General features: G+C 44.2%; 1 protein-coding gene across 4 annotated transcripts in view; it reads left to right on the forward strand.

The window, feature by feature from the left end:
• The window catches only part of fgf13a (fibroblast growth factor 13a), a 553,665-nt gene that overhangs the window by 218,431 nt on the left and 314,731 nt on the right, over positions 1–20,503 (forward strand). For 3 of the 4 annotated variants that reach the window (XM_067997325.1, XM_067997327.1, XM_067997326.1), the window contains one exon: positions 18,955–19,122. The exons of the other annotated variant lie outside the window; for it this stretch is intronic. In XM_067997325.1, coding sequence (XP_067853426.1) covers positions 18,955–19,122 — 168 coding nt within the window. The remainder of the gene's footprint in view (positions 1–18,954; positions 19,123–20,503) is intronic. 4 annotated transcript variants of the gene reach the window in all.

The following is a 20,503-nucleotide window of genomic DNA, read 5'->3' on the forward strand; positions in this document are numbered from 1 at the left end:
CCAAGGGAAAGTGGCAAGTTGGATCCAAAATTGGCTCAGTGGCAGGAAGCAAAGGGTAATGGTTGACGGGTGTTTTTTGCGAAAGGAAGGCTGTTTCCAGTGGGGTTCCGCAAGGCTCAGTACTGGGTCCCTTGCTTTTTGTGGTATAAATTAATGATTTGGACTTCAATGTGGGGGACATGATCAAGAAGTTTGCAGATGATACAAAAATTGGCCGTGTGGTTGATAGTGAGGAGGAAAGCTGTAGACCAAAGGAAGTTATCAATGGACTGGTCAGGTGGGCAGAAAAATGGCAAATGGAATTCAATCCGGAGAAGTGTGAGGTAATGCATTAGGGAACAGCAGACAAGGCAAGGGAATACACAATAAATGGGAGGATACTGAGAGGCGTAGAGGAACAAAGGGACCTTGGAGTGCATGTCCACAGATCCCTGAAGGTAGCAGGACAGGTAGATAAGGTGGTTACAAAAGTATATGGGATACTTTGTCAGCCAAGGCATAGAATATAAGAGCAGGGAGGTTATGCTAGAACTGTATAAAACATTGGTTAGGCCACAGCTTGAGTACTGCGTACAGTTCTGGTCACCATATTACAGGAAAGATGTGATTGCATTAGAGAGGGTACAGAGGAGATTTACGAGGATGTTGCCAGGGCTGGAGAGTTTTAGCTATGAGGAAAGATTGGATAGGCTGGGGTTGTTTTCTTTGGAACAATGGTGGCTGAGGGGAGGCTTAATTGAGGTGTATAAAATTATGATGGGATTAGATAGAGTGGATTGGGAGGACCTATTTCCTTTACCAAAGGGGTTAGTGACCAGGGGGCATATATTTAAAGTAATTGGTAGAAGGATTAGAGGGGAGCCGAGGAGAATTTTTTTCACCCAGAGGGTGGTGGGGGTCTGGAACTCACTGCCTGAAAGGGTGGTAGAGGCAGAAACCCTCAACTCATTTAAAAAGTGCCGTAATCTACAGGGCTACGGACCAAGTGCTGAAAATGGGATTAAGCTGGATAGCTCTTTTTCGGCCGTCAAGGACACGATGGGCCAAATGGCCTCCTTCTGTGCCTTATCTTTCTATGATTCTAAGACACCGGGGAGAACGCCCCTGTTCTTCTTCGAAATAGTGCCACGGGATCTTTTACATCCACCTGAGAGGGCAGACATCTCATCCGAAAGACGGCACCTCCGACAGTGCAGCACTCCCTCAGTACTGACCCTCCGACAGTGCAGCACTCCCTCAGTACTGACCCTCCGACAGTGCAGCGCTCCCTCAGTACTGACCCTCCGACAGTGCAGCACTCCCACAGTACTGACCCTCCGACAGTGCAGCACTCCCTCAGTACTGACCCTCCGACAGTGCAGCACTCCCTCAGTACTGACCCTCCGACAGTGCAGCGCTCCCTCAGTACTGACCCTCCGACAGTGCAGCACTCCCTCAGTACTGACCCTCCGACAGTGCAGCGCTCCCTCAGTACTGACCCTCCGACAGTGCAGCGTTCCCTCAGTACTGACCCTCCGACAGTGCAGCACTCCCTCAGTACTGACCCTCTGACAGTGCAGCACTCCCTCAGTACTGACCCTCTGACAGTGCAGCACTCCCTCAGTACTGACATAAGAACATAAGAACATAAGAAATTGGAGCAGGAGTAGGCCAATCGGCCCCTCGAGCCTGCTCCGCCATTCAATAAGATCATGGCTGATCTGATCCCAACCACAAATCTAAAGAACACAAGAAGTCGGAGCAGGACCCGGCCACATAGCCCCTGGGCCCTCTCCGCCACCCACAGGGCATTGACCGATCCGAACTCAGCTTCATGTCCAATTTCCTGCCCGCTCCCCATAACCCCTAATTCCCTTTACTTCTAGGAAACTGTCTATTTCTGTTTTAAATTTATCTAATGATGTAGCTTCCACAGCTTCCTGGGACAGCAAATTCCACAGACCTACCACCCTCTGAGTGAAGAAGTTTCTCCTCATCTCAGTTTTGAAAGAGCTGCCCCTTATTCTAAGATTATGCCCCCTAGTTCTAGTTTCACCCATCTTTGGGAACATCCTTACTGCATCCACCCGATCAAGACCCTTCACAATCTTATATGTTTCAATAAGATCGCCTCTCATTCTTCTGAACTCCAATGAGTAGAGTCCCAATCTACTCAACCTCTCCTCATATGTCCGCCCCCTCATCCCCGGGATTAACCGAGTGAACCTTCTTTGTACTGCCTCGAGAGCAAGTATGTCTTTTCTTAAGTATGGAGACCAAAACTGTATGCAGTATTCCAGGTGCGGTCTCACCAATACCTTATATAACTGCAGCAATACCTCCTTGTTTTTATATTCTATCCCCCTAGCAATAAAAGCCAACATTCCGTTGGCTTTCTTGATCACCTGCTGCACCTGCATACCAACTTTTTGATTTTCTTGCACTAGGACCCCCAGATCCCTTTGTACTGCAGTACTTTCCAGTCTCTCGCCATTAAGAAAATAACTTGCTCTCTGATTTTTCCTGCCAAAGTGCATAACCTCACATTTTCCAATATTATATTGCATCTGCCAAATCTCCGCCCACTCACCCAGCCTGTCTATATCCCCTTGCAGGTTTTTTATGTCCTCCTCACTCTCTACTTTCCCTCCCATCTTTGTATCATCTGCAAATTTTGATATGTTGCACTCGGTCCCCTCCTCCAAATCGTTAATATAGATTGTAAAGAGTTGGGGACCCAGCACCGACCCCTGTGGAACACCACTGGTTACTGGTTGCCAGTCCGAAAATGAACCATTTATCCCAACTCTCTGCTTCCTGTTTGATAACCAATCCTCCACCCATGCCAGAATATTACCCCCAATCCCGTGATTTTTTATCTTAAGTAATAATCTTTTATGTGGCACCTTGTCGAATGCCTTCTGGAAGTCTAAATACACTACGTCCACTGGTTCCCCTTTATCCACCCTATACGTTATATCCTCGAAGAACTCAAGCAAATTTGTCAGACATGACTTCCCCTTCATAAAGCCATGCTGACTTTGTCCTATTAAATTATGCTTATCTAAATGTTCCGTTACTGTCTCCTTAATAATAGACTCCAAAATTTTACCCACCACAGATGTTAAGCTAACTGGCCTATAATTTCCAGCCTTCTGCCTACTACCCTTTTTAAATAACGGTGTTACATTAGCAGTTTTCCAATCTGCCGGGACCTCTCCTGAGTCCAGGGAATTTTGGAAAACTATCACCAAAGCATCCACAATCCCTACTGCCACTTCCCTCAAGACCCTAGGATGGAAGCCATCAGGTCCAGGGGATTTATCCCCCTTGAGTCCCATTATTTTACTGAGTACCATCTCTTGAGTGATTTTAATCGTATTTAGCTCCTCCCCCCCGAGAGTCCCCTGTTTGTCCAGTGTTGGGATATTCTTAGTGTCCTCTACTGTAAAGACTGAAACAAAATATTTGTTCAGCATTTTTGCCATCTCCATGTTTCCCACCATTAATTTCCCGGTCTCATCCTCTAAGGGACCTATGTTTGCCTTAGCCACCCTTTTTCTTTTTATATAACTATAGAAACTCTTGCTATCTGTTTTTATATTTTTTGCTAATTTCTTTTCATAATCTAACTTCCCTTTCTTAATCAATCCTTTAGTTACTTTTTGCTGTCTTTTGAAGAATTCCCAATCTTCTATCCTCCCACTAAGTTTGGCTACCTTATATGTCCTTGTTTTTAGTCGGATACTATCCTTGATTTCTTTACTTAGCCACGGATGGCTGTCATTTCTTTTACACCCTTTTTTCCTCAGTGGAATATATTTATTTTGAAAGTTGTAAAATAACTCCCTAAATGAACACCACTGCTCATGTACCGTCTTACCCTTTAATCTATTTTCCCAGTCCACTTTAATCAATTCCGCTCTCATACCATCATAGTCTCCTTTATTCAAGCTCAGTACGCTTGTTTGAGAATCAACCTTCTCACCCTCTAATTGGATATGGAATTCAACCATGTTGTGGTCGCTCGTTCCAAGGGGATCCTTAACTAGGACATTATTAATTAATCCTGACTCATTACACAGGACCAGGTCCAAGGTTGCCTGCCCCCTTGTAGGATCAGTTACATACTGCTCAAGAAATCCATCCCTGATGCACTCAATGAACTCGTCCTCAAGGCTGCTCTGCCCAATTTGATTTGTCCAGTTAATATGATAATTAAAATCCCCCATAATTATGGCTGTTCCCTTATTACATGCCCCGACTATCTCCTGATTAATACTTCTTCCAGCAGAGTTGCAACTATTAGGAGGCCTATATACTACGCCCACTAATGTTTTTTTTCCCTTATTATTCCTTATCTCCACCCAAACTGTTTCATTATCTTGATGCTTTGTCCCAATATCATTTCTCTGTATTACAGTGATTCCTTCCTTTATTAACATAGCCACCCCACCTCCCCTTCCTTCCTGCCTGTCCTTCCTGATTGTTAAATACCCTGGCATATTTAATTCCCAGTCGTTGTCACCCTGCAGCCATGTTTCTGTAATGGCCACAAGATCATACCCATACGTAGTTATTTGTGCCGTTAACTCGTCCATTTTATTACGAATGCTACGTGCATTCAGATAAAGAACTTTCAAATCTGTTTTGTGACGCTTAGTTCCTGCTTTTTCCTTTTTTAACACTTTACCTATTACTCCATACCTTCTGTCCCTTCCTGTTACGCTTTCCTCTCTCTCCCTGCTCAGGTTCCCAACCCCCTGCCACTTTAGTTTAAACCCTCCCCAACAGCACTAGCAAACACTCCTCCTAGGACAGCGGTCCCGGCCCTGCCCAGGTGCAGACCATCCGGTTTGTACTGGTCCCACCTCCCCCAGAACCGTTTCCAGTGTCCCAGGAATTTGAATCCCTCCCCCTTGCACCATTCCTCTAGCCACGTATTCATTTGAAATATCCTCCTATTTCTACTCTGACTAGCACGTGGCACTGGCAGCAATCCTGAGATTACTACCTTTGAGGTCCTATTTTTTAATTTACCTCCTAACTCCCTATATTCTGCTTTTAGGACCTCATCCCCTTTTTTACCTATATCGTTGGTGCCTATGTGCACCACGACAGCTGGCTGTTCGCCCTCCCCCTCCAAAATGTTCTGTAGCCGCTCCGAGACATCCTTGATCCTTGCACCAGGGAGGCAACACACCATCCTGGAGTCTCGGTTGCGGCCGCAGAAACGCCTGTCTATTCCCCTTACAATTGAGTCCCCTATCACTATAGCTCTGCCACTCTTTTTCCTCCCAGCCTGTGCAGCAGAGCTACCCGTGGTGCCAGGAAATTGGCTGCTGCTGCCTTCCCCTGATAAGTCATCCCCCCCAACAGCATCCAAAGTGGCATATCTGTTTGAGAGGGGGATGGCCACAGGGGACCCCTGCACTACCTGCCTGCATCTCTTACTCTTCCTGGTGGTCACCCATTCACTTCCTGCCTGTATACCCTTTACCTGCGGTGTGACCAACTCGCTAAACGTGCTATCCACGAGTTTCTCTGCATCGCGGATGCTCCACAGTGAGTCCACCCGCAGCTCCAGCTCCGAGATACGATCGGTCAGTAGCTGCAGGTGGACACACTTCCCGCACACATGGTCGGCAGGGACACTGGTAGTGTCCATGACTTCCCACATCTTGCAGGAGGAGCATATCACGGGTGCGAGGTCTGCTGCCATGACTTGCCTTAGCTTAGTTACCCCTTTTAAATTACGTTGAAATTAGAAAATGTTAACTATACTAGGGACCTAGGTTCACTAAAAAAAAACACTACCTGCTATAAAACCTGCAGATCTTCCCTTTCTTATTACTTTACTTACAGTAAAATGGTAGAAATACAGTGCAGCACTCCCTCAGTACTGACCCTCTGACAGTGCAGCGCTCCCTCAGTACTGACCCTCCGACAGTGCAGCACTCCCTCAGTACTGACCCTCCGACAGTGCAGCACTCCCTCAGTACTGACCCTCCGACAGTGCAGCGCTCCCTCAGTACTGACCCTCCGACAGTGCAGCGCTCCCTCAGTACTGACCCTCCGACAGTGCAGCGCTCCCTCAGTACTGACCCTCCGACAGTGCAGCACTCCCTCAGTACTGACCCTCCGACAGTGCAGCACTCCCTCAGTACTGACCCTCCGACAGTGCAGCGCTCCCTCAGTACTGACCCTCCGACAGTGCAGCGCTCCCTCAGTACTGACCCTCCGACAGTGCAGCACTCCCTCAGTACTGACCCTCCGACAGTGCAGTGCTCCCTCAGTACTGACCCTCCGACAGTGCAGCGCTCCCTCAGTACTGACCCTCCGACAGTGCAGCGCTCCCTCAGTACTGACCCTCCGACAGTGCAGCGCTCCCTCAGTACTGACCCTCCGACAGTGCAGCGCTCCCTCAGTACTGACCCTCCGACAGTGCAGCGCTCCCTCAGTACTGACCCTCCGACAGTGCAGCGCTCCCTCAGTACTGACCCTCCGACAGTGCAGCGCTCCCTCAGTACTGACCCTCCGACAGTGCAGCGCTCCCTCAGTACTGACCCTCCGACAGTGCAGCGCTCCCTCAGTACTGACCCTCCGACAGTGCAGCGCTCCCTCAGTACTGACCCTCCGACAGTGCAGCACACTCTCAGTACTGCACCGGGAATGTCAGCCTGGATTTTGTGCTCAAGTCTCTGGAGTGAGACTTGAACCCATGACCTTCTGGCTTAGAGGCGAGAGTGCTACAGCTGACCCTAACAAATTTCATCTCCAAAAGTTTTATTTCCTTTTCTATTTTCAAAAATAGTAGACTTATTTTTGAATTGGTGTGTGCAAGGGCTAGATGTCTAACAATGTGTAACCCTATTGGTCCTTTCTGCCTCTCTTCAAACCATCACCTATGACAATGAACTGATGCATCGAAGCAGCAATGTATTCCCAATAAGTAGATAGATGCCTTTCACCTCATCTACTGAATTAAGTTTGACCCCATTTGTGGCTGTACTCTGTAACTTGGCACAATTCATCGCAAAGCAGAAAATCAATGGATCTGTTTTGGGTGATTTTACTGATATCAATTTTACTGATATATATTGGGGGTGTTTCTGGTAAAACGCAAAATGACACATCACAGAGCTTTGAGATAGAATTTTGATGAAAATTCTGTGGCAATATGTAATGGAACATCTTTTTTTTAAAAAAAGGACAATATTAAAAATGCGTTGATGGAAATTTGTTTTTGAATTGACAGTTTGATATTCCGGCCTATAAATAAATAGTGGCAGATGCTGAACGGTTTGATGGCAAGTCAATGCTGTTTGACCAGATGGCCGGTCCAGCACAGAAAGATCTGATGAGCACTCGGCTTCTCGCTGGTACTTTTTAACCCTTTCGGGACTACATTGGTATTCAAAATGATTAAGTTATTCGATAGGGTAGATACCGAGAATGTATTTCCTCTGGTTGGGGGGAATCCAGAACAGGAAATTAGAGCTAGGCCGTTTCAGAGTGAAATCAAGAATCATTTTCTCACATCAGGGGTAGTGGAAATCTGGAACTCTCTCCCCCAAAAAGGCCGTAGATGCTCGGGGACAATTGAAACTTTCAAGACTGGGATGGGTAGACTTTTATTAGGTAAGGGTATCGAGGGAAATGGATCAAAGGTGGTTAATTGGAATTGAGCTACAGATCGGCCACAATCTAATTGTATGGCAGAACAGACCCGAGGGGCTGAATGGCCTCCTCCTGTTCCTGTGTTTACCGAGATGAAAGATAAGAGACTAACTCTCACAACACGTGTACAGATTGAAAGTGTGTAAAGAATGATATTGCTGCCTATTCACCTTCTGGGGATAGATTAGATCAGCTTGTGCTTTTCTAAAGGCCTTTTAAATTGAGACCAATTAAGTGTGCTTTTCACCACAAGGCACAATTTCCGATCCATCTGCTTCACCCTAAACAAAGAGTTGGCTCTGAGATTTAATGCTGGACTCTATCGTTCAGCTATCAATAGCGAAATTAAAATGTGTGAGAAAAGCATGCTTCCAAAAAAAATAACAAAACTTGACATGGACGAACTGTAAAATCGTAGAATCATAGAATAATACAGCACAGAAGATAATATGTCCTTTCCACCAGGCTTCTCTTCTCTCAGCTCCTCACATCATACAGCCCGCCCCTGGTCCTCAGGCTGATGCCCGTCATCTACGCCTTTGCGATTTTATTTACTAAGGTACCCCTGACTTGGAAGATGTTTCCTGTAATGACTCTCAGCAAGCAGGAGATCAAAATAATTAGTTCTGGCCAAACAAGGTGATTCTAACCTGTCCTCCAGTCCAACTGTTCGAGCCATATTAAATTAATTTGCCTTTCGGATGAAACGTTAAACTGAGGCCCCGTCTGCCCCCTCAGGTGGACGTAAAAGATCCCACAGCCACTATTTCGAAGAAGAGCAGGGGAGTTCTCCCCGATGTCCTGGCCAATATTTATCCCTCAATCAACATCACTAAAAACAGATTATCTGGTCATTATCACATTGCTGTTTTTGTGGGATCTTGCTGTGTGCAAATTGGCTGCCGCGTTTCCTACATTATAACGGTGACTACAGTCCAAAAAGTATTTCATTGGCTGTAAGGTGCTTTGCGACATCCTGGGGTCATGAGAGGCGCTATATAAATGCAAGTTCGTTCTTTCTTTCTTTCTTTCTGCTAACAGTTAGAGTGATATTTTCTGGTCTTTGTGTCTTATCCTCAACCATTCCTTCTCCAGTTGTTGCAGCTTTTTGAGGGACATATTTATGACAGTTGCTTTGACTGATAATTTTTGCTGTTACTAGTTATGATGTTGCTGTTGTTAGCCCTAACCGGGCAGCTCCTCCATTTCTAATCCCTACACACCCACCACTCATATTTTCAATCAGAGTTCCGTTTTATTACGTCAGGATTGGGCCGCAGTGTGTTGCTAGGTAGAAAATCTCACATCATGGAGAGCACTGTTTCAGGGTGGGGCTGAGGAGGAGTACCCTTCACTTGATCCACTCCAGGAAAGTTCTCCATATCAGAGCTATGGACTCTAATCCCATTTCCCTGCTCTTTCCCCGTATCCCCGATTTCCTTCGCTCTACTATTGGCGGCCATGCTTTCAGCTATCTAGGTTCTAAGCTCTGGAATTCCCTCCCTAAACCCCTCTGCCTCTCTACCTCTCTCTCCTCCTTTAAGACGCTCCTTAAAACCTACCTCTTTGACCAAGTGTCCCAATATCTCCTTATGTGGCTCAGTGTCAAATTTAGTCTGATAATCGCTCCTGTGAAGCGCCTTGGGACTTTTTACTGGGTTAAAGGCGCTATATAAATGCAAGTTGTTGTTGCTGTTGTTGTATCGTTTAATATTTTCCCTCTTGAAATGTTTTATCTAATTCGCTCTTGCATGCTGTGATTGGCTCAACTTCAATTGACCCTTGTGGCAAAGAATTCCATACTCTAACAACCCTTTGAATGAATAAAATCCTCCTTCTTCATCGTATCAGGAGGAGGCCATTCAGCCCCTTGAGCTTGATCCGCCAATCAATTAGATCAGGGCTGATCTGGACCTCAACTCCACTTGCCTGTCTTTGTTCCATATCCCTCGATACCCTGACCCAACAAAAAATCTATCGATCTCAGTCTTGAAAATTTCAATTGACCCCCAGCATCCATAACACCCACTACCCTTTGTATTAAAAAGTACTTCCTGATTTCATTCCTAAATGGCGTTGCTCTAATTTTAAGATCATATCCCCTTGTTATTGATTCCCCCACCAGATTAAATAGTTTCTCTGTATCTATCCTATCAAATCCCTTTATCCTTTAAAAGACCTCAATTTTCTCACCCCCTCAATCTTCTCACTTCGCCATTTATGCTTTTAGCATAAGAACATAAGAGCATACAAAATAGGAGCAGGAGTAGGCCATACGGCCCCTCGAGCCTGCTCCACCATTCAATAAGATCATGGCTGATCTTCGACCTCAACTCCACTTTCCCGCCCGATCCCCATAACCCTTGATTCCTCTAGAGTCCAAAACTCTATCAATCTCAGCCTTGAATATATTCAACGACTGAGCATCCACAGCCCTCTGGGGTAGAGAATTCCAAAGATTCACAACCCTCTGAGTGAAGAAATTCCTCCTCATCTCAGTCTTGAATGGCCGACCCCTTATCCTGAGACTATGCCCCCTAGTTCTAGACTCTCCAGCCAGGGGAAAGAACCTCTCAGCATCTACCCTGTCAAGCCCCTTCAGAATCTTATATGTTTCAATGAGATCACCTCTCATTCTTCTAAACTCCAGAGAGTGTGGGCCCATTCTACTCAATCTTAAATGTGCAATGTATATTATCAAATTACTGATAGTGAAAATAACTTTTCCTTATTTACTCTGTTAAACCTTTTCAAAACTTTCAACCCTTCCCATCATATCTAAATCCTCCCTAGTGTCGTATCAGTGAATCTACATTGAAACTTTTCAATGCTCGAATATCTTTTCCATAAATGGACTGCCAAACTGCACACAGTGTTTCAACTGTGGCCTAATCAATGCCTCCCAGGTGCTCATCATTACCTCCTTGTGATTTTCAGTTCAATGCTGCCATTTATGTAAAATCACATTTGTCCTTTTTATAGGAACATAGGACATAGGAAGATGAGAACAGAATTTGGTCATTTAGCCCCTCGAGCATGTCCCGCCATTCAATGAGATCATGGCTGACCTGTGACCTAACTCCATATACCCACCTTAGCCCCATATCCTTTAATATCTTTGGTTAACAAAAATCGATCAATCTCAGATTTAAAATTAACAATTGAGCTAGCATCAACTGCCGCATGCGAAAGTAAGTTCCAAACTTCTACCACTCTTTGCGTGTAGAAGTGTTTCCTAACTTCACTCCTGAAAGTCCTGTCTTTAATTTTTAGGCTACGTCCCCTGGTCCTAGACTCCCCAACCAGCAGAAATAGTTTCTCTCTATCTACCCTATCAGTTCCCCTTAATATCTTGAAAACTTCGATCAACTCACCCCTTAATCTTTTAAATGCCAAGGAACACAACTCTAGTTTGTGTAATCTCTCCTCGTAATTTAACCCTTGGAGTCCAGGTATCATTCTAGTAAACCTACGCTGCACTCCCTCCAAGGCCAATTTATCTTTCCTAAGGTGCGGTGCCCGGAACTGAACACAGTACTCCAGGTATTGCTCTGTCCCATGTGCAGTCCTGCCTTTAAGGGTCTGTACCCCTAGATGTCTCCATTGTTTATGTAATCGGTTGGGTGTTGGCCGAGACACCCTCAGAAATCCATCGCCAAGCTATGGAGAAATCCACCCAGGGACTTTTGCCTATTATGGGCTGGAAATTACTGTCGGCGATTTTCACTCCCGAGTGCTTAATCTATTCTTGTGACGTGCCTTATATCAGCTATTTTAGCAGGAATGTTAACCCACTTAAAATAAACCGGTTAATACCTGCGTTAAAATAGCAGACAGAGGAACGATATAAGAGCATGTTAAAAGTGTTTGGTTGCTGATACCAGCGGCAGCAATCTCTAGCTTCTAGAGTACCGTCCACCGAATGAAGTTCAAAGAACTTGTGGGCATGTTGGCCACAGTCTCGGCTCAGGGACTGGTGCAATTTAACGTCCCAGCTCACCAGCGCAGAGCACTGGGAAGCTTCCTGTTGCTGTTACAGTCAGGACCACCCTATCTTACACATTCAGGCGTTGGCTCGCCAGCTATCTGGAGTCAAGTGGAAAGAATCTCAGCCCCTGGTGACAGGACTACCTGTTTAGAACCCAGTACTCAGTCAAGCTAGCTGGTCAGTCATCGACACTGCCGTATAATATTTTGGACCCGCCTGGTTTTAAGCATTGAATTGTCAAGTCGGCCACACAGGGTTGGCTTGACTCCAATCTTCCATCGCCAGGCTTGTCATCTTGGGAGCCAACTCAAGCCCAAAGAGAATCCACTTATGGTCACTCATTGATTATTAAACAACTGGCAAACATGGTTTTGAGCCTGGATGGGTGCACAGCAGATATTAGGAGCTACATTATAGTTCACTTCAAAATAAACACTCCAAAAGTCTGATCTAGAGTAAGATTAATAGATATGAAATAAAAACAGAAAATACTGGAAACACTCATCAGGTCAGGCAGCAGCTGAGAGAGAAACAGAGTTAACGTCTTTTGTTTCTTTACTTGTCCCATTATCACCCCCTTTGCCTCGCACCATCATCCCGTTTGTCATTTAATCACTCCTGTCCTCCACCCTATCACAGACCTTTCCCTTTGTTCTTCTTCCTGCTCCTCTCCTTTCCCTGGCTCTCTACTTGCTTAAAAGCTGTTAAATCTCAAACATTTTCCAGTTCTGATGAAAGGGTCATCGACCTGAAACGTTAACTCTGTTTCTCTCTCCACAGATGCTGCCTGACCCGCTGAGCGTTTCCAGCATTTTCTGTTTTTATTTCAGATTTCCAGCATCTGTAGGAATATTTTTGTATTACTAGATATGAAATACTTTAGAAAGAAATTTGGATGCCAGGCCTTAAATTCTGAATGTAATTTATTTTGGATAAGGGACATCCTGCACATTTCACATCTAATTAAATACTTTTTACATACAGCTATTTATAATCCACCCCGACCCCATGTTGACCCTGAACAGAACCCTCCTTCCCGCTCTCAATGTAAAGCCCCAGCTAAGAGCTATGAAAAGGAAGTGTTTGGTTCACAAAGTCCCACCAGATTCAACATTGAACAAAACAGCTGCTCTTCTGCTGGGAAAGAAACAGATGGGTCAATATGCAAAACCAGCCCCCCCCCAGCAGGACCGTGCGACAAACCACAGCTCCCAATCCCTGCATCCACCCCCCACACCCACACACCCGCACACCACCCCCCCTCCTCTTCCTGAACCCAGTTGCCTTTGATGGTCTCCAAGTTTGACAGAGTTGTTGAACCACCCACTTCTCCACAACTGATCGCTGACTCCCTCGGAAGAGCGTCGACTGGTAATCCCTCTAACGAATTAACAGTAACGTTCAAAAGGGAATTGGACAAATACTTGAAAAGGAAAAAAAAATTGCAGGGCTATGGGGAAAGAGCAGGGGAGTGGGACTAATTGGATAGCTCTTTTGAAGGAGCTGGCACAGGCACGATGGGCCAAAGGGCCTCCTTCAGTGCTGTAAGATTCTATGGTAAATCCACCACTGCCTGATGCAACACTCACTGCCCTGAATGCAATAATCCCAGCACAAAAAAAATCACTGTTGGTATAAAAATATAGCAAAATAAAATTGGTTTGGTTACAACATAACATGCCCTTGACTTTTCATAATTTTGACTTTGATTTTAGTGACTTTTGATATTTTGCACCCTGACTAATGCACAGTTTTCCCAAAATATGAATCAGGATAAAATTACAGTTCCAATAATGACCGTAATTTGCTTCCTCCACAGCTTCATTTCTATGAGGAGGAAATGAGCAACTGTAGTGAATAATATTCAGCTCATGCACAATGTGTTGTTTGGGTCAGATGGCACTCCACAGCTGCCTGATTAGAAATTACCTCTGAAAATGAGAAACTGTGGAGGAAAATTATTAACGTAAATTGCTAATCTCAGTTTTTGGACATGTAGCTGAGTTTCAAACCCCGCAACTGGTCCATCACCAAGAACGTCTACACCGTTCTCCTGCCAATGCCTCGGTCACTTTCCAGGCTCAGCTTTTCCCCTCACCAGCTTCTCGGTTCCACCTTATACAACCTCCACCCCATGCTGTACTCTGCTGCCCGTTTCATAGCTCGCACCAAGTCCTGCACTCCTATCACCCCTGCCCTTGCTGTCCTCTGCGGACTCCCTCTCCCCCCTACGCACAATCATTAGTTCCTGTTTGGGTTTGCTCCATCTGACCTCCGCAACCCCCCTTTCCCCCCATTTCAGCTCACGCTGCGCGGCGGAGAGGGAGTCTGCGGAGGTCAGTCGAGGGAACACGAACCAAGTTCGTGCAAAAGGTTTGCCTGAATTCACTATTTACTCTTAATATCCTTAATTAAATTATGTTTACCAGTTTTTGAACTCTTTGGCAGAACAAAGAAAGAACTTGCATCTACACAGCTCCTTATAATGACCCAAGTACTTCACAACCAACTAATCACTTTTGAAGTGCAGTCACTGTTGTTATGTAGGCAAACGCAGCAGCCAATTTGTTCACAGCAAGCTCCTACAGACAGTAAGTGAATAAAGGACCAGATGGCAGTGGTTGAGGGAGGATATTGTTGTGCAGGACACCAGGAAAATGTGAATTGTTAGTGAAACAATTTACCTTTCTTATTTTTAGTGGCGGTGTCAGCCCATATAAAATAAACGATTGAACACGAGTGTCCCACAATTTAATTTCAGAGATCAGCGTGTGACATCTAATGAACTTCCCTTGTTCACCATGGATGAAATCGCTTCAAAAAATCCCAGCAAGTTAGTCAAGCATGACTTCTCTTTCCTGTATCTATAATTGCTTCAGTTAAACTTCTGCGAGTTCTCCATCCATTACATCCTTTACACACACTTTGAACATTTGATTTACTGATACAGTTTTATCCATGGCTATCTTAAATGTATTGTATTTTTATACTCCTGCTTGGAAGGGTCTGTGGAGATTACTTCAGAGAAAAGAAGAAGAAAGACTTGCATTTATATAGCGCCTTTCATGACCTGACGATGTCCTAAAGCACTTTACAACCAATGAAATACTTTTGAAATGTAGTCACTCTTGTAATGTAAGAAACACGGCAGCCAATTTGTGCACAGCAAGATCCCACGAACAGCAATATGATAATGACCAGATAATGTATTTTTTTAGTGATGTTGGTTGAGAAATCATTTTTGGCCAGGACACCAGGGAAAACTCCCCTGCTCTTCTTCGAAAGAGTATCATGGGATCTTCTACACCCACATAAGAGGGCACGCGGGGCCTTGGTTTGACGTCTCATCCAAAAGACGTCACCTCTGACAGTGCAGCACTCCCTCGGTATTGCGCTGGGAGTGTCAGCCTAGATTATGTGCGCAAGTCTCTGGAACGGGGCTTAAACCCATGATCTTCTGACTCAGAGGCAGGAGTGCTACAACTGAGCCACGGCTGGCTGACTAAATGGAAGAATCAATAAGCAACTGCAGATGTAAGTTTATTGAGTGCTTGTTTTGATGTCTCCAAGTCATCGCCCAACAGGCTCCCGATACAAATCTAATCAGCAAGAGCAATAACACCAAAAGATTTTGTATTTTGAGGGGCTGTGGAAAAAAGAAACAAATCTGTCTAGCATTTAATCAAGGCGCTTTGGGTTAATTGGAAAGAATTACAAGAAAATCACTATCTGTAACTGTAATGTTTCCGAAGTCAATGTCTGTTTGGCCACTCACAAACGCAGCCTCTTGATTGCACCAAAGCACATCCAACGGCAAAGATCCACATGCAACATGTGTGACAAATACAGAGATTAATCCCAGTGTGTCCCGTTCACCGTTATTTACCAGCTCCTGATGCAGATCTGATATTTTCAGTACTATTTAGTCTTTTGTTAAAAAGAAAGAAAAGGAAGGGGTTGCATTTATATAGCGCCTTTCATTAGAACAGTGACTACACTTCAGAAGTAATTCATTGGCTGTAAAGCGCTTTGGTACATTCTGAGGTTGTGAAAGGCGCTATAGAAATGCAAATTCTTTCTTTTCTTTGATGACCTCAGGACGTCCCAAAGCGCTTGAAGTGTAGTCGCTGGTGTACTGTAGGAAACGTTACTTAGATATTAATCTCCTTTGTATATTTTTGTTTCCTGGAGGATTACTGGAAGCAGAATACATCAGTGTTAAAAGTTTATAGTTTTACAAACATCAAACAACGCAGGGTGGCACGTCGTTCTTCAAAAATTAATAATTTTTTTAATCATTGTCACGTTCACACTTGTAAAAATTCACACTTTAAGAAAAATTACGAATCCAGGTTTAAAATAATAAAAGGTAGTTAAAGGGTGTTCATTTTGCAGCACAAATTAGGATCAGCATTTTCACAACAAAAAGATTCCCCAATCTTTATGTATCAGATTTGAACTTGCGGACTAGATATATAAAGAAAGGGAAAGAACTTGCATTTATATTGTGCCCTTCAAATCGTCCTAAAGCACTTTCTTTCTTTACAGTCAATGAAATACTTTTGAAGTGTAGTTGCATTTATCTAAATTAAAAGAGTAAATCACAAGTTGTTCTGAATGTTCACTTGTTGTGGAAGAAAGTAACTTAATAATATGAGGCCAAATATGAATAATTAAGCTGCTTTCTTCACAAACAATACTTCCTATTTTCTTTTCCAACACTATCATAACGCTTCTTGCCACAGTGCATGACAAACATTCTGTGGTTTCTCAACCAATGTTCTGGTCTGTCTACAAATCAAAGCCTTCCAACTCACGATGCGTTTCTAAAATAGACATTTAGTTAACATACAAGCCCTTTAACTGATCTTTGGGTGAACTTTATTGCAAAGGGGTTGGAGTACAAGAGTAAGGAAATCTTGCTACAATTGTATAGGGCTCTGGTGAGACCACACCGGGAGTACTGTGTACAGTTTTGGTCTCCTTACCTAAGGAAGGATATACTTGCTTTAGAGGCAGTAAAACAAATGTACAATGGATTGGTTCCTGGGATGAGAGGGTTGTCCTATGAGGAGAGATTGAGTAGAATGGGCCTATACTCTCTGGAGTTTAGAAGAATGAGAGGTGATCTCATTAAAATTTATAAAATTCTTAGAGGGCTTGACAGGGTAGATGCTGAGAGGCTGTTTCCCCTGGCTGGAGAGTCTAGAACTAGGGGGCGTAGTCTCAGGATAAGGGGTCGGCCAGTTAGGACTGAGATGAGGAGGAATTTCTTCACTCAGAGGGTTGTGAATCTTTGGAATTCTCTACCCCAGAGGGCTGTGGATGCTGAGTCATTGAGTATATTCAAGGCTGAGATCGATAGATTTTTGGACTCTAGAGGAATCAAGGGAAATGGGAATTGTGCGGGAAAGTGGAGTTGAGGTAGAAGATCAGCCATCATCTTATTGACTGGCGGAGCAGGCTCGAGGGGCCGTGTGGCCTACTCCTGCTCCTATTTCTTATGTTTTTAACTCCACTCTGCTTTCACCTTACTATAATCAATTTCCAAGTAAGTGCTAAAGTATCGTTGATTACTTTAAATTTTCCAGGAATCAATCATTTTTTTGGGGGGTGATGAATAATGTGTGTTACCAATTGGGGCCTGCCATAGATACGTTCTTGGAGTGCGTAGTGTCAGCCATTCCCATAAATGGATCCTCAGTGAGTTGATTCTCACTGCCCAATATCTACTTATATAATAGCACAATCCAGGGTTGTAACATTAGCACCCCACTGTGATCTGAACCACATATCCGCAAGTTAACTGATGCTCTCTGATTACCCTATCCTCTGATACCCTTTATCAGTACCTCCTTAGCATTGGTTTTAGATGAAAATGTTTTACTTGCTGCCCGGCCATTAATCAGCTGAAAATTGGGCAGTTGCCTTAGTTTGAAATCTAGGTCTTAGTCTGGGTGTAGTTTAGCAAAGTGCATCATTATTGAACAATAATTATTGTGTTAAAACTGTATATATATATTTGTCTGATTGGGTTTATTTTCATTTTACGGCCTACCACTAGGTTTGAAACATAATTGATCGTGGGACCTGACAGAGTGTTAGAACTGAATGTTCACGAGGTTAATGCTGTGGTGATTTTACAGTCTGGAGATGTAACTGTCAGTCCTCCACTACTGCTGTGTTCAGTGTCCAAAGCCTGTCTGTTGAACTACAGATATACTAATCAGGGTAAATTCACTGATCCTGGACTCCCAGCTCGAAGGGAGGGTGGATTGGAGAACTAGCACAAAATGGTGTAGCCGTCTGTGTGACCGGCCATCCCTTCGAGTATTATTTATCACTGGAAATAGGAACACTGGGTACATGAGGAGGCCATTCAGCCCCTCGAGCCTGTTCTGCCATTCAATTAGATCCTGGCCTTTGCTCCATATCCCTCGATACCCTTACCCAACAAAAATCGATCAATCTTAGTTTTGAAAGCTGTAATTGTCCCCCAGCATCCACAGCTTTTTGGGGGAGAGAGTTCCAGATTTCCACTCCCCTTTGTGTGAAGAAGTGCTTCCTGATTTCCCTCCTGAACGACCTAGCCCTCATTTTAAGGTTATGCCCCCTTGTTCTGGAATCGCCCCATTAGAGGAAATAGTTTCTCTCTATCTACCCTATCGAATCATTTTATAATTTTAATGACCTTGATTAGATCACCTCCTCAACCTTCTAAACTCAACGGAACACAGGCCTAATCTATGCAACCTGTCCTCGTAATTTAACCCTTTTAGCCCCGGTATCATTCTGGTGAATCTGCACTGCACCCCCTCCAAGGCCAATCTATCCTTCCTGAGGGTGCGGTGCCCAGAACTGAACGCGGTGTCTCCAGATGGGGTCTGAACAGAGCTCTGTCCAACTGAAGCATAACTTCCTCCTCTTTGAATACCGACCCCTCTTTGAGATGGTCTGAGGTAGTCTGTAGTTTCTGTTTAACAAACCTTGAGGAAGAGCTTTGCATTGTGCAACGTGGGAATTGCAGTCAGAGTTTCTGTAACCACTCGGACGAACAGTTGGGTTTTAATTGTGTGCGATTGAAATTGAGAATCCTGAGCTTTCGAGCGTGGAATTTAATCGATATTACAATCTTAAGAATGTCAAAAGAAATAGTTTATTATTTTTTTTTTTGCAACCGTGATCGGCGTAAATGTTTCTTTTTTTAAAAAAAATCTCTCAGGGAGATGGGGGGGGGGAGGGAGAGGGTGAGAAGTTCTGATAAATAAGTTCTAATGTTAGTTCATTTTGTTGTGTGAAAACCACAGTTCTGGATGGCGCTGCCTCTGGCACACAGGATTACTATGTGTTGCACCGGGATTCTATCCAATCCGCGGATGTTAAGAAAAAAGAGTCCCCATTTCGTGCTAAGTGTCACGAAATCTTCTGCTGCCCACTGAAGCAAGTTCACCACAAGGAGAACACAGAGCCCGAAGGTTTGTCCGCTCAAAGATTCCAAATGTCTTGTCTGTCCTTGTCCGTGTCCCTCTGGTGTGCTGTGTAAATAGAGAGGGGGGCACGGTGGGCTTTTCAGCTCCCTCTTTTTGCTTGCCTGTCATGTCTTATATTTTTTGAGAACTATATCCTGGGGACAGTTGCCTGGCCAGATTCGCATGTGTGAGAACCCGGTTCGGATCAGTTGCTTTGAATGAAGGAGGGAGAGGGAGAAGGAATATTTGTTTTTTTTTTTGCCGGCTTCATATCACTGCCTTATCTGGCTGTTGTTTTTTTTTTTGAAAGTTGCTTGCTATTTTATAAACCCCCAGTTTGTCCCTTGAAATGATTCACTCGGTTAAGAGAATGGCACTATAGTCTTGCAGTCTCTCTTTTTTTTTTATATATAAATGCTTCTGCACATTTGCTCGTACGGACTCCATGCTATTTGTATTCCATTGGCAGAGAAGCAAGAATTAATATGGGAACTGTATGCAATGCACGTAAAGTCGCATCTTAAAGGAGCGTATTGCATGCAGATGTTTGTCATGCCAATGAACTGAAGGATGTGTTCAGTGATTTGCAGTTTTCTCCACAGTTATGAGCACAGACACCTCACGTGACCAAAACACCAATTACAAATGGTGCATAAATGTGCATTTCTTTGTTCCTCGTTTTGATTTTTTTTTTATTATTATCAGAAAGGATTTTCAGTCCGTGCTTTAAACCACCCAGGGCTAGGTTTAAAAATAACCCAGTCTGGTGAAGCTGAGGGATGTAACGCACAAAGATAGCAGAGACAGCAGTCACACATGCTATTCACAGAGAAACATGCCCAGGGTCACAGACCTACAAGCTGCCTCCCTTCACCAGTTGAGTGTAAAAATGATGGAATAAAAATTATATTTTTTAAAATGAGAGGATTCTGGATTCCATTGCATTAGGATCCTATTAGAATAAGTTCAGAACTGGAACACCAAGAAAAGACTGCGCTTGATCACTGTACAATTTTCAGCTGTCTCCCCAGTTTGGCGTGTTCACATAACCAGTCGACACTCACCCAGTAATTTCTGCTCTTCTCCTTTCCTCTCAAGTTGGAAGCCCAACAGTTACCTGTGTTTTTATGCTTAAGCTTCACAACAACAGTAGATATTAGCAAGGTCGCTGGTTTGCAGTGACTGATTGTCACATTTTTAAAAATTCATTTTCAGGATGTGGGTGTAGCAGGTAAAGACCAACATTTATTGCCCAAATCCTAGAGATGCAACACAGGCATGATGGGCTGAAGGGCCTCCTTCTGTCCTGTATCATTCTATGAATGGTTTGCTAGGCCACTTCAGAGGGCAGTTAAGAATCAAGCATGTTGGTGTGGGACTGGAGTCA

The sequence above is a fragment of the Heptranchias perlo genome, chromosome 15 (assembly GCF_035084215.1).
Source record: "Heptranchias perlo isolate sHepPer1 chromosome 15, sHepPer1.hap1, whole genome shotgun sequence".
Taxonomy (NCBI): domain Eukaryota; kingdom Metazoa; phylum Chordata; class Chondrichthyes; order Hexanchiformes; family Hexanchidae; genus Heptranchias; species Heptranchias perlo.